The sequence below is a fragment of the Notamacropus eugenii genome, chromosome 1 (genome assembly GCF_028372415.1).
Source record: "Notamacropus eugenii isolate mMacEug1 chromosome 1, mMacEug1.pri_v2, whole genome shotgun sequence".
Lineage (NCBI taxonomy): Eukaryota > Metazoa > Chordata > Mammalia > Diprotodontia > Macropodidae > Notamacropus > Notamacropus eugenii.
The window spans coordinates 60,834,641-60,849,228 of record NC_092872.1 but is presented as its reverse complement, the minus strand read 5'-3'; the positions used below and the strand labels follow the sequence as shown (position 1 = coordinate 60,849,228).

At 43.3% G+C, this 14,588-nt stretch overlaps 1 protein-coding gene across 11 annotated transcripts in view; it reads right to left on the bottom strand.

Moving 5' to 3' along the window:
* ARHGAP17 (Rho GTPase activating protein 17) overlaps window positions 1-14,588 on the bottom strand; it is a 137,898-nt gene that overhangs the window by 7,949 nt on the left and 115,361 nt on the right. The window contains exons 17-22 of one of the 11 annotated variants that reach the window (XR_011965920.1): window positions 12,340-12,579; window positions 8,357-8,526; window positions 5,625-6,260; window positions 3,733-3,756; window positions 1,693-1,740; window positions 151-211 (exon numbers count right to left, since the gene is read on the bottom strand). Coding sequence is in view for 6 of the 11 variants with exons in the window: in XM_072603933.1 (XP_072460034.1) it covers window positions 3,734-3,756; window positions 5,625-6,260; window positions 8,357-8,526; window positions 12,340-12,579 (1,069 nt within the window). In the remaining 5 variants the exon portion in view is untranslated. The remainder of the gene's footprint in view (window positions 1-150; window positions 212-1,692; window positions 1,741-3,732; window positions 3,757-5,624; window positions 6,261-8,356; window positions 8,527-12,339; window positions 12,580-14,588) is intronic. The other 10 variants (XR_011965935.1, XR_011965929.1, XR_011965939.1 and 7 more) reach the window with 10 other exon arrangements.

Below are 14,588 nucleotides of genomic sequence, written 5' to 3'. Positions count from 1 at the left end.
GGTGTAAGGGCAGATTTCCTCCATCTTAGCCAGAACCATCCTTCCAAAGGCCACCTTATATTTGTGTATGTAGGGAAAGTGACGATGATAACTCTGCAAACTTGGGCATGGATGCAGGTAAATATGCTGCTTGAATGAGATGGACTTTACCTTAAGAGACTGTTCTCTCCCTCTTCAGTATACTGTGGGGAGACAGGAGAGAGCTGCAGTTCTAGAAAGAGAAATGCATGTCACCCCTTCCCCCTTCCTCTTAAAACTCTCTTTTGAACACAGGATGGGCCCAGCAATTCTCCATCCCTCTATCCCCTTTTCCACCCCCCCCCCCAAAAAAAGGCTTTCTCAGTATGTGTATTCTAATAAAAAAATACTCTTTCAGACAAGTGCATTTCTAATCACAGGGGTTTCCACTTCTGCTGATGGTCACATAAAAAGGATTTCAGCACTGGTTGGACGCTCAAGAATGGGAGAGTTTAGTCACTGATTTTACACCCCTCCCTTCTACAACTGCTTCTCTCCAGTAAAGGAGAGAGGCATGAGACCCTAGAAAGGCCATTCTCTACTATAAGGGGGCACTTAATATACACATGGAAGACACTCACCACTCCAAAGATGGAGAAAAATGGCCCCTGGATTTAGGTCTTAATATGTCACCAAGTCAGATCACTTTCAGCAGCCACTTTTAGAGACACAGAGTTAAAATGACAGTGACTAAAACGAGGCGGTGATGTGACTATGTAAACCACTCATCCCTAAGAACACTGCTTTTCACTAAGGCCTTTCCCCATAACCATGCAGTTTCCTGTGTCTCCAAAGGATAAAAGTGAAGAATCTGGAGTCAGGAAGACCTTAGTTCAGAATTCTACCGGAGAAACTGGGGCAGAATCTGGGTCCTGCTGTGTAACCCCAGGCCTATCACTTACCCCTGGGAGCCTCAGGAATCACAGGGTTGTGAGGGTCAAATAAGTTAATGTATGTAAAGTGTTGTGTGATTCTCCCGGGGCTATCCAAATACTAGCTGACGTTTAATATTATCCCACTGGTTATTTATAGGAAGCTGGGCTTTAGACTTTGGGGGGATGGGTAGGACTCAACAAAGTGGACAGTTCTCTTTTACTAGAAATGTGAGGAGTCTTGGTTTCTCCATCTGCAAAATGGGTACCTATTTAAAGGAGTGTGGTGAGGCTTCAATGAGATAATAAACGTAAAGTTCCCCTTAAATGTGAATCATCATTATCAGGTCAGTCACACAGAGTGTGAGTATTTTCCTCTCTCTGGTCAGTGCAATTGTGTTAACACAGGCTTACATTTTAAAAGACTTTATAATCTGTTAGAGGGTACATGAAGACATCAAACTGTGCAGCACAAGCTACATAATTTGACCAGATGTGGCTGCTGAATGGAGCTTTTAGGACAGATCACCATTCAGTGGCAGCTAATACAAAGCAGACTGGAAACTAAAGAAGCAGTAAGGCCAACCTCAGGGACATCTGCTGACACATCCGTGAACATATTTAGTAACCATATTAATTCAGGGCAAGCATGAAATAAAGCCACTGTTCCTCAGGTCATGCACTATTAGTGGGGATGCAGGCAAGCAGGTTAGGATAACCAGTTAGTAACAGGCACTTGTGCACAAGTATGATCGTGAATTAGCAAAAAAATATTCTGGCCAATCATATGCCTTTTCCTTACCATTAAACTTCCAATCTCAGTTCCTACTGAATAATGCAGGTCATACATCTAAATTATTTAATAAAATTGTTCAATTAGAATAATCTTTTTCTGTAGCCTACAACTTTAACATTACTATGTCTTACATTGCCATCTAACTCAAGAGGGCAAAAACCTCAAGCAAGAAATCTCTTTTTCAGGGTTGCTTTGCTTTAGGGACAATAAGAAGATGGTTCCCATTTATATACAGAAAACTGCTATTCGTGGGCACTAGATTGTATTCGCTGCAAAGCCATTGTTGATGTCTGCTCAACAGTCCAGACGCCCGCCTCTTTGTTCTCAATGTCTCAATTCAATGCTCTTAAATTCAGTACTACTGTTTTCAAGAATGTGTTTCTCCCAAGCTTCGTAAGTGACTATACCATTCAGAAACACTGGCCCTTTAAAGCAAGGAGTACATTAAATGACTAAAATGGCCTAATTTTGAAAATATCCAGACGCAGTACGATCTGGTGGAAACATCACTGGCTTTGGAATCCAAAGGTCTGAGGCCGAGTCTGTTACCCAGTACTACCCATGGAGTACTTGACCAAAAGAAGAACACGTTGTCAACTGCTGGGGACGCTTTTAAAAAAGAGTCCACAGGCTTCACCAAACTGTCAATTGGGTCCACAATATACCAAAAGGTTAAGAATATGATTTATAGGGTTCTTTGCAGCCCTAAATCTTAATATTCTATGAATGGTTATAACAAGACTGATTTATATACTACTGGCATTTCTTGTATGACCATAGGCAGATGGCCTCTAATAGGGTCTTTAAAGAATTCCTAAAACGAGGTTAATTCTGTGATATAAAGCCAATGAGGTTATGTGGAATTCCTGGATTTTCAGGCTTACTTCAAAGAATTACTATCTGATAAACTTCCACAGAGTATCTGACATTTTATTTAGTAAATTAAGCATAATTTTAATGAGTCATGTAAAGCAATACCCAACGTAAACATACCTCACTTAACAATGGAATTAAATACAGTCTGTTTCAGGCTCACTTCATTGTATTTTCATTCACACAGAAGTACATCATTTTGGCACTTGCAGCTCAAGCAACAAAATTCCGAGGGGCCCAGTTCACACTGACAAATGGTTTTCATGCCCTGAATTGGTGGTGTTTCAGTACTGACTACAACCTTCCTTCTACACAAACAAGGGCCAACAGGGGCTGAGCAGTCAGGGGCCGGATGGGAGATAATCCTTCCCTGATGTACTCTGGGCTTAAATAAGCCAACGGAATTTGTATCAAAACCAACCTAAGGCATGAGGCTCTTCTTCCTCTGGCCAAGGAGATCTGGTACAAGAGTCACAATCTGAGGTCTGATCTTACACAAGGCCGATTAAAGCAATTCCCTGACATAAGGGAAACCCCTCCCCCCAAACCAGTGTGGACAGATCCTCTGGGAATAGTTCAGCTGAGCCAGGTAACACTTTTCACAAAGGTCATATGGTTTAAAAGAAAGCAAATGCGGACATGCATTTTAGAATGCAAGGGACATATTAGAAACTGTTCAGGGAGCATTTTTTGGGTCCTCAGCAACTCAAGCTGTACATGGGTAGGTTCCATGCAGTTAACACAAATTAAGGGTAAAAAAAATTAAGGTAAAAAGCTCAATATGCAAAGAACACAGTTTCCTGTGCTGACTGAACCCAAATTCTTTTTAACTGGGAGCCAAAAACAGACAAATCACAGCTAGGTGCAGCAAGGGCTGGCTAGAACTTGTTGAACAGAAAAGGAGAGACCATTTTCATATTTCTTCATGGTGAAATGCATTCTCTACAAATTGGGTTTTGTTGTTCATGCTGCATAGGTCCCTAATCTGTATCAACTGTAAAATGCAGAAATGATGCCTACTGGTCCCAGGGTGGACAGCACCACAATATGGCACCAAGGAGTGGGACAGTGAGCATGGAGTCAAAAGCACGTATGCAAAATACATATACAGGCAACACAGCTAAGGGGGAGCATGAGGGGCTACAGTGCAGGCTATTTCTGGTTGTTACAAACCTCAGTCTTGGCCATCTTCCCAACCTGTGAAGGCATTAGGAAGCACATCTATTAGACATCTCCAACAAATTGGCTTTCTTTCTAGAAAGGTACAGTGTCATCAAAAAGTAATCAATCATTTAACAACCAAACCAATACATTATAAGGAAAAGCATATGTCTCTTGAAAAGTTGATGAAAGATCTAATGAAGGAATCTGTTATGACATCACGGACTTTGTTTCTGCACTGTACCTATGCAACTGTGGCTCACCAAATGTGGTAATCAAATGTGGGTTCAGCTTTTTAGACTTTAGGTCTTTTCACCTATAAGATGAGAGAGATGGCCTAGATCATCTCAAAGGTCCTTTCCAGCTTGATGCATTTAAAAATGTTTGTTGGAAGAGAGGTCCAGAGGCTTCACCAGGCCTGGGAGCTTCGCACAAGACAGTGATATGGATAGAGGCTCATTTTCAGCTGGAAAGTGAAATGCAGAGCTTCCCACAAAAACGGTGAGTGAATACAATTTCCACAAAGTGTCTAGTGCTGAGAAGGGGGCAGGTAATTAAGACTGAGGCTTCCTAACTATAAATACATACACTCACACACACAGATAATATGTATATGCACATGTGCACACACTCATGCGCACCTCCCCCACCCCAAATGAAACACTGTCATCAGTCTGAATTCTTTTTTGGGGGAGGGTTGGGGGGAAGGAGAATGGACCAGTAGCCCTAGATTTGTGATTTCACTGGTACAGGGAACTCCTACCACTGAGGCAGACTGGAAAGTCCTCAATAACTGACTTATAGTCTCAGTTTCCTGGGGCACATAGGGATTGTGTTGCTTAAGGTCACAGAGGAAAGATTCGAACCCTGCCCTCCAAGGCTGGCTTTCTATCCATTACACCATGCTGCTTAAGTCAATAACCAAGGCTGTTATCAGTAACCAAATCAATAAAAACTTATTAAGCATCTTCTTGGAGGCAGCACAGAATAGACGAAAAAGCAACGGCCTGGGAGGTGGAGACAAGGGTTCTCCTTTCAGCTCTTCTGCTAACACTGTGCAGCCACACAGTAGGCCTCAATTTTCTCACCTGCTAAATAAGAAGGTCTTTCTAGTCCTAACATTTTTTGTTGCAGGGCTCACGGACCAATCTCTATCCTGCTCTAAAATGTTATGAGTACCTACTAAATGCGCTCTTCTCCATGCTGGCTTTCCATCCCAATATCTCACATGCAAATAAAATTTCAGAGGACTTAGCAGAGGAGAGCTAGTTTTTTGGTGCTGGTAGAAAAAAGAATAATCACCAGCGTGGTCGTGCTTATGAGTACTTTACGTACTGTAAAACTGGTCCAGTTCTTCTGGAAAGCAATCTGGAACCATGCCCCAAACCAAACAGAAAACAAAAAGAGCATCCCAGGTTGCCTGCAGCATACTGCTTTGATATTTCATAGCTCACACTTTAAAAAATCTAGGCTGACCTTCAGGGGGCACATGTAAATCTGTGATAAGCACCAGCTACACAACAGGTTTCCACTGGAAAAAAAAATCTCTTTACCAATTTCACTCTTGAAGTCCAAGGTCCAGCATTTGGAAACAAAATCAGGCTCTAAGAGGAATGTCTTTTTTTTTTAAAGGCCCTCCAAAAGGAATACCTAGAAGTATTTCTGTTTCAGTGAAAGTATTTCTTTCTTATTGGGGAGTGTAGCATTTCAGCCAGAATAACCATGTCAACATGGGCTACCATCATTTCCCAGTAAAAGCAGTGACCTAGTTCACACTTAAATGTAGGGCAGGTCTGAAAGACTTACTAGCCCTCTCAACAAATCCAGAACTAACCTCCTGGGCACTGTCTGCAAACCAATGTGAAAAGGAAAGAGGGAAACACTGATGGAAGTTTGCTACTTACCAGTGACTATTTTGGAAGATGTCTGGGTTGGGTTGACAAGGCCACTATCCCCTGCTGAATGAGCTCCAGGAGGGTGGGGAGGAGGGGGGATACTAGGCCGGTTTCTTGGCTTTGGTACTGGTCTTGGTCTTGGTAAGGTACCAGTGTGAGGAGGTGAATGCTGGGCTTGAGGAATCTCTGGGTTACTTGCTGCTTGAGCTTGAGATGTCTGAAGAGCAGGGCCCTGTTTCCCCAAAGGCGGCGTCCCAGGAGGGGTTGGTGTTGGGGGCGGGCTGTGAGCCGGCTGCTCCAGTCCATGCTCACTGAGTGCTGCTGCCGGCTGAGGTAGCACCTGACTGTTTAGCTTGGTCTGAGGTGGAGGAGTGGCCTGAGTTGGGGGCTGTGGAGGTGGGTGATTCGGAGCCTGTATTGGAGAGAGGCTACTCGAGTACCTCCTGGGCGTGGAGAGTTGGGAGACAGTGGAGGTCTGGCCTGGTGCTACACTTGTATGGTGATTTGGAGGAGAAGGACTTCGAGTAGTTGGCTTTGGTGAGACGGAAGGAGGTTGCTGGGATGCTCCTGAAGAACCCTGATTCCCAGGCTGCCCAGGGGGTGGGTTTCCTGGTTTGGGAGGGGCTGGAGCAGGTTTCTTAACAGCTGCAAATGGAGGAAAAACACCAAAACAACCCCCCAAGCACTCATTAGCAAGAAGAGCTGTGACTTAGAACAACTATTGTGGAAAGCAATGTGGAACTGTCCCCAAAGTCAGTGAAATGGGAATAACACCCTTTGACTCAGTGATAGTAGTATTAGTTCAATATGCTCAAGAGATCAAAGGGAGAAGAAAAGGGCCCAGAGACAGACACACTTACGGCTGCTTTATTCCTGGTGACACAGAACCAAAAACTAAGAGCACATGCCTGTCAGATGGGGAAGGCTGGAGCAAACCATATCAATGTAAAGAAATACTTGGGTGCCATTAGAAATGAGAAAGGGGATGGCTTTTTTAAAAACCTGGGAAGATTTTTATGAAATGACGCAGAATAAAGGGAACAAAACTAGGAGAATACATTATCCTATTAACAGCACAGTAAAAATCAGCAACCGAACGACTCTGACAAAGCAGCGATTCACCATGACAGCAAGGATGGAGAACGCCACCAGCCTCGACACAGAAGAAATGAACCCAGCTACAGAGCGAGAAACACTGTTTGGTCTTCGCATATTTGTTCTAAGGGGTTTTTCCCTTCATTTTTCAATGATGGGTGGAGTCGGGAGGAAAAGAAAATAGGTTTTTGTTAACTGAAAAACAAAATAAAAATAGACTTGCCATCCGCTAGTCAAGTGCTTTACTGCACAGGCATTCAAAGAAGTCTTTATAGGAAATGTTCCTTCAACAACAAAAACCTGACTGGCCATCCTGTACTTAAAGACCCCTCCACCCTTGCTTTCTCAAAGCTACTTCATCATGGATGCAACAACAAAAACCAAAATGAGTTTTTACAGGTTCAAGAGAAGCCGAGATGGAAAGGACCTTGACCTTTGCAGTCAGAAGGCTGATGCTGAACTGCTCATACTATAATGCTGCAAACTGCCTTAAGACTTTGTTCAAGTCAAACCTCCAATGCCCTCCTCTCAGTCTTCCTCCTTCCTGCCCTCTCTCATCACAATCCTGATTACTTGAAAGTGCCTTGCCCCATGACTTTTGTAATGACATTCTCCTGGTTCTCCTTTGGAACAAGTGTAAGTTAACAGGTCTTGGGGAGATTACTCTAAACTATGTTTCCAGCTTCTTCCATAGCCCTGGCTGGAAGGGGAGGTGACCCTGGGCTCCTGAAGGCTATGCCAGAGGTATTCGAGCTCTGGAAGGTCCCACTGAGCTGGAAAGGCGGGGAGCACAGCCTGGGTGCTGGCTAAATGTTTTCTGAGTACTACCATAGCCACGCGTGGACATTACAAGGTACAATCACCAGCCCAGTGAATCAGGGGCAATATAACACAGCATGCATGCTGTCCACTAAGCTATAACTGGGTTAAAATCTGAGTCGATGGAAGTAGTAGCCACACTAACAGAATTGTGAAACTTTAGAAGAAGGCATTAGAAGCTGATGCATTTTAAATTCTTTTTTACAGCAAAGGAAAATGACCTGGGATCAACTCGAAAGTGTTCTCTGAAGACCACTGACCAAGGTGCTGCTGTGGCAAAAATGCCAACAAAATGTTGGAGAATTACCAAGATGGTGTTGAAAGACAAATAGAATATCCTATCCTCGTAGAAAATCACATTCCTCAAGACCTGGTGCCAAAGGGTGCCCTAGCGGATGAAGTAATATTAGGTAATAATTAGTGGATATTAGAGATAGCTAAGGATACAGAACTGTAGTGCAGGCTCACAGTTCAAATTAGAGAGAAGTAGCCTTGTGAATTACTGAGACAGAGATGGCATATACTTGCAGCTACGGACCACTGTGGAATGTAATCTTGAAGCAGTGTATCTGACCTCTCTAAAGAGGTGAAGCACCAGACTGAGCCCTGAAGGACATCTATCGTACCCTCTGACTCCAACTTCATTTTAGGCCCTCATTCCCCAACTTATCTTCCAGTGAATGATCCCTCCAGCTGCCATTTGACAAGGTACCAGTGATGGGTTTTGGTCAAAGCACTATGCCTCGAACCCCTGCTTTGCACACCTGCTTTTATTCCTTTACCTCATCCTCCCCCAATCAAAAGTACAAACTGAAAAGTAACGTTACCTCGGCGCAGGGTATGAGGGCTAGGGCCGGCTGAATTTTGAGCTGGACCGATGGATAGCTGATTAGAGCTACTAGCTGCCTGGCCTTGGTTCTGTCCTGTGGTTATGTGACTCCCATTTCTCATAGGTGCCACAGTCGCTGTAGTCACGGACTCCTTGGGTTTAGGGGCACTGGGGAGGCAAAAGTGACATTAGGAGAAAGGAAGATATTCTCTAAAAACAAACAACCAGACGTTAAAGACATTACGCAGGGATACAATGAAAAACATTTTTTTAATGAGTCTATTCTAAGGAGAGCTTTCATCAAAATAGACGGACACAAGGAAATTTTAAATAATGCATACATAACGTAACATTCAAAAGTCTAATGTGTATGCATTAAAGTGTGGTGTTCTGCTGTGTCACGTTTTTGCACAAAAGATTTAACTGGTTTTCTGAGACTTCGTGCAGCTACTAAAACCCCCAACAGGTCAAATCCCACTTTCCCTTCCATGATTACCTCAGTTTAACAAAGAAGCACTTCTCAGTAACAGCTGAGGACCTACTTATTTTAAGCACTATCTAATATATCCAATTCAAGTGAAATTAAAGAATTTAGACAAAACCACTGCGATCTGGCTTACACAGTGTAGGAAACTAGACTAGTCTAAGGTCAGGACACATTTTTATAGGAAGGATAATAACAAAGGTGAATGACATTTGTGAATCTATACAGGAATACCTACAGACATAATCCTATCATGGAAGGACGATCAGCAAACCAATAACTCAGATTCCATTTAGACTTCTGTCAAAATGAAGTGCTTGGCTTGGAATATAAGAACATGGATGAGCAGGAGAATAAGGAAGCCTGTGTTTACTTAATTCTTCTTCAGTTTAAAGAAAAAAAACTACCAACAATTTCCTGAGCACCTCTGTGCTCTGAGCTCTGTGCTGGTTACGGAAGGCACACAGAATTAACAAATAATCAAGATACCTGAAACGCTAATATAAAATGGAAGTTTGTATTTCCCTCTAAAAACCAATTTGAACTTTAGGAAATTTTACAAGATGAATCCATGGATTCACAAGGCATCAGAATCTGGTTTTTGGAGATGGACAGGAGTCTGACTTCACTAGCCTACACGTTGGCTACCTCAGAAGAACAGCTGAGACTGACGTTTGGCTCGCTCTCCTACCTGGGCAGCCTCCTCACACAGAGCCGAGGAAATGATTCTGGCCAACTGCACCTGGAGGACGCTGATTTTCATACAACTACTGCACAAGTTCAGGAGTGAAACAACACCAGACTAGGAGTGAGAAGGCCTGGACTTCAGGCACAGCTGCCCCATGTATGGCAGCCTTTGTAACCCTGAGTCAGGATCATTACTTCTTTGGGTCGCAAGCTGGAAGAAGCGACTTCGGGACTATGGTCCTAACAGGGTGGTTGTGAGGATTATATAAAATGGGAGAGGCAAGATTACTTTTATAAAGTGCTAGTCAGTTATTGTTGTTAATAATATTAATATACATATTACTGATGGTTTACACAGAAAATAAAATACCAAGATGTCTATGATATGAACAGCAATGGTATTAATAAGAATGGTAAATAAGGCAGACTTTCTATTGGTATTAACAGTGATAATGAGAAAACAAGAAATAAGCATGGTAAATTTGAGGGCACAGAGAAGCTGTGGGGAGGGAAGAGCAGAATGGAAGACTGGAAAGGCCGGACTTGGACAGGTCCTGAGGATGCGAAGAGCTTGCAATGCTGACATTTGGAAATGGAGTCACTAGAGTAAAATGAAGGGTGTGTGTGTGTGTGTGTGTGTGCGCGCGCATGCGTGAGCGTGTGTGTGCATGCGCGCATGTGTGAGCGTGTGTGTGTGCATGCGTGCATGTGTGAGCGTGTGTGTGTCCGAGAAACACAGAGACACAAAAAGAAAGACAGACAGTCAATCAGATCTAAATTTTTAACAACTCTGTGAAGAATACATTTGAATGGGAAGAGACTTGGGACAATCAAGAGGCTACTGATATCGTCTGGAAAGGAGGTGCTCAGGGCATGTATCAGGAGGTACTGGCTATGTGAGTAGAGACGGCTAAGAGGTGTGATGACAAAAGTGACTCTTGGTGTGATGACAGAAGTGAAAATCTGGTGACTGACTGGACACACAGAGTGAGTGAGAGCGAGGAGTCAAGGATGACACTGAAGTGACACATCTGGGTAGCGAGGATGATGATGCTCTTGACAGAGATAGAGAAGTGCAGAGGAAGAAGGACTTGGGGGTGAAGATGATAAATTCTGGATATGTTGGATTTCAGATGCCTCTGGTACATCTCCTTTGAAATGTCCAAAAGGCTATTGGTAATTCGGGACAGCAGCTCAGCAGAGAAGTTAGGATGGGCTATATAAATCTGAGAAGTCATTGACAGAGACATGACAATTAAACCCATGGGAGTGGAAGAGATTACCAAGTAAGAGAGCCCAGAAAGAGAAGAGGGCACAGGACAGAACCTAGGGCTATGGTCACATTTAGTGAGCATGAGAAAGATGATGAACCAGTAAAGGAGGCCAAGAACGACGGGTCAAACAGGCTGCAAGAGAAGCAGGAGAGCCGTGAAGATGGTCAACTGTGCCGAAGGCTTCCTACAGCAAGGTCAAGGAAGACGAGCACTGGGAAAAAGACATTAGATAAACACATTTTGGTATTTTAAACATTTTCACTGTAAACCAGCAGTAAGATGCATAGTTAAATAGTAATTCCTCACATGAGCATCAAGTATAGGAAAAAAAACCCAGTGGGATTGCAGTCAGAGAAGCTAAGCTTGAATCCTAGCAGTTGCACTCAGAGCCGGAGGGTGTGGGTGAGACTGTGGGCCAGGCATAACCTTTCTAGGCTGCTCCTCTTCAGAAAAATGAGGGGAATGAACTGGATAACTCATGGGTCCAGGCAGGCTCTTACTTTAGGATTGTCTAGCACACTGATACTTTGTCAATCACTCACCCCTACCTTACCTCATTGGATCCCCACGACAATCCTGTGAGCGAGGGCAGGGTGTGGAGTAAGCCTACCATCCAACATCTCAAGAAACAGACTCAGGACAGTGACAGTGCCATGTCTTGCCCTGGGTCACACAAGTTAGTGATTCAGCTGAAAGCAGATTTGGGCATCTTGATAACTGGGGGGCTGCTTTCCCCTTACAGCCTCTCCAAGCATCTGCTACAGGTTTCATACTAAGGTCTTTCTGGGCTAATAACCTTTATCAATGATCCTTGGTATTACCTAAATGATCCTAAGTGGGCCCTTGCGCAGAAATAATGCTCAGAATTGAATTTACACAAATGAAGTATAAACCTCAGCAACGATATTTTTTCTCTTAAAGTTCCTAGACATTTCGAGCTCATTCATGATGAGTTATTTATAGGGAATGTTTAATCTCAAAAGGATCAGCAATCCAAAATTTGTTCTGCAAGTTTGGGCGCCAAGAATACATGTGTTTCATCTTCCAATGATGTTTATTTTGTATCAGTTAACACAACTACCAATGATACTGTGTAACAGTGAAAGTGGCCTAGGAGACCAGACACCTGGCTTCTTCCTGCAGCTCTAACGTTACCTAAATGGGGGACCTTGGACAAACCAGTCATAGACCTTTGGGCATGGAACATGAGGAGGCTGAGCTCTGATATTTTAGGTTCTAGCATCTGAAGTCCCTTCCACCTTTGACAAGGTATAGGACAGAGGGCACAAGGTTTAGACTAAGATGATCTGAGTTGAAGTTTTGCCTCTGGCACTTATTACCTGTGTAGCTTTGAGTAAATCTCTTAACCTGCCACTACCCTCATCTTTCAGACCCGTAAGACAGGGGTGGGAGGATGGGTGTGGAGACCAGATAGTCTTAAAAATCCCTTCTATCCTGCTAGAAGGCAGTGTTTAATACCACTTTAAAAGGCTGAGGCTATTGGGAAGCCTTGCCAGCGGGAGCCAGCCTCCTTACCTGCTGTCATCATTCCCTTGACTGGACCCTGGCTCAGGTAAGCCAGCAGAGGGGGGGAAAGCCACACCACCTCCACTGTTTTCAGCCCCAGAGCTGTGGGAGGGTGGCTCTGAGCCTGGGGGAGCCAAGGTGCTGCCCTCCGTGGGCGGGAGTGGCGGGTGGAAAGCAGGGGATGTATGCTTTCTATTGAGTGTGCCACTTCGCCGATTGGCCTGGAAGTCCATAAGTTTCACACCAAAGCTACAGAAAGAAGAAAGAGTCAACACACCATGCGAGCCAACTACTAGGCTAGAAGCCCATGTTAAAATCCACGGGAGAATACAGCAACCTTTGTTGTTCAGCATGCAATGAAGCAACGACAAAAAAAAAGCCCCCACCTCCCCACATCGCAACACTGAGATGAAGACAACACACCACAAAATCTGGCTCTAAACAAGGTAGCAAGCCCAAGTCCCTGACATGGGTTGTTTAGCATTTTCTTTTAAAAGCTGAAAAGAGCCACATCGATAGCAAACATCTAAGGCCTCAACTGTGACCAAAATTTGGTAACAGTTTGGTTAGATGCAGTCACCTCCAGATTCTCTGTGAGAATTGAGGAGACCGAGAGCCTAAAGAGCCCAAAAATAATTTCCATTTGCCAATGGCATGCAGAAATGTCCATTCTTTTTTTCCCCCTATGAAGTCAGCTTAGACTTTTAGAATCACATTCCACGGATACTGGATGACGAAACAGATTGTTTAGCTGGGAGAAGAAAAACTTGGGGGGAAATAATTATTTCCAAGTTATCTGCAGGGCTCTCCTGTGGAAGAGGGATTAGATTTGTTCAGCAGGGCCCTAGAGGGAAAAATTAAGACCAAGGAGTAGAAATGAAACTGAAAGATGAAAGGTTTCTATTTCAGCTGTAATACCTGGAGCCTTCCGAAAATGGAATGGCTTGCCTCAGAAGAGGGTAAACTTCCTATCCCTGTAGGTACTCAAAGTAAGTGAACACTTACTGAGGATGCCACAGATGAGATTCCATGCTTCATGCATAGATTTGACTACATGGACATAAATATCCCTTCCCAGATCTCTGAAATTCTATGATTTTGTGAACACGTGGCTTAAACCAATACTAACGTAGGCTGTGTTCTTACGATGAGGTGCCAAAGTAGGAAAAATCCATCTGGATCATGAATTTATTTAAGATCACCTACATGTAATCAAAATGTGCATTACATCTCACTGCAGTTCAAGAAAAGCTTTACATCTTGGAATGTTTTAAGAATAAATTTTCTTAACCTGGGGGACAGAGTTCAATGTGGGAAGAGATTAAAGTAAGATCTGTTTTTACATTGAATCTGTACTGGATAAAAGGCAAAACATTTTCTTCCCTATAAAAAGATCATCTTTCTCTAAGCATAGCTAACTCAAAGAAGATAAGGATTTGGTTTTAAAAAGGAATGCTGTTCTCAGCAATACAATATAGGTAATGTTTGCATTACAAAGTCACCAGATTTTAGGCCATCTCCTCATTTCTGGTTTACTGAAAACCATGGCAAGTTTAGTATTACTGGAAGTGGTATGACAGTGCAGCGAGAGCCAGAACCATAAAGAGAAAGACATGAACAAGTCAGCTTTTGCTTTGGAAACATCTTGGTTGTGAGATCCTGGACAAGTCATTTGACAGGTCAGTAACCCTGCTGAGGCCTAAGCTATCAAACAGATGCCAACTAACATTGAAAAGGGACTTCCTCATGAAGAGGAGCCCACACTGGTGAAATCACCAGTCAGATACAACCTTCCCATGACACCCCCTATGTTCTCTTATGACCCCAACCTCAAGAGCCCGACGTCACTAAGTTTGAGATAAGATCACTTCATCTGAGCATGGAAAGGATGAATGAAAGGGAAGAAGACGGAGAAGGAGAATGAGAAAGGAAATGATAACTAATCTTAACTCACTGATATAAAACAGCACAATACCTAGATGCATAACGTAAATTCTAACTTGAAAATGGAGCTATATTCTTATTATGGATTAAGAGTATTACATGGGTTAACAATGAAAACGTAAGCAGCAAATTTTCAAAAGGGGAAATACAAATTGTTTATAAATATTTGAAAAAATCCTCAACCTCAATAATCACCAGAGGTGCAAATTAAAACAAATGTGAGGTATCCGCCCAAACTCATCCAATTGAGAATTAAGAATTAAGAGTGACAAGACCGGCGGCACCCAGGTGGATGTATTAGTGGCTGGGAGAAT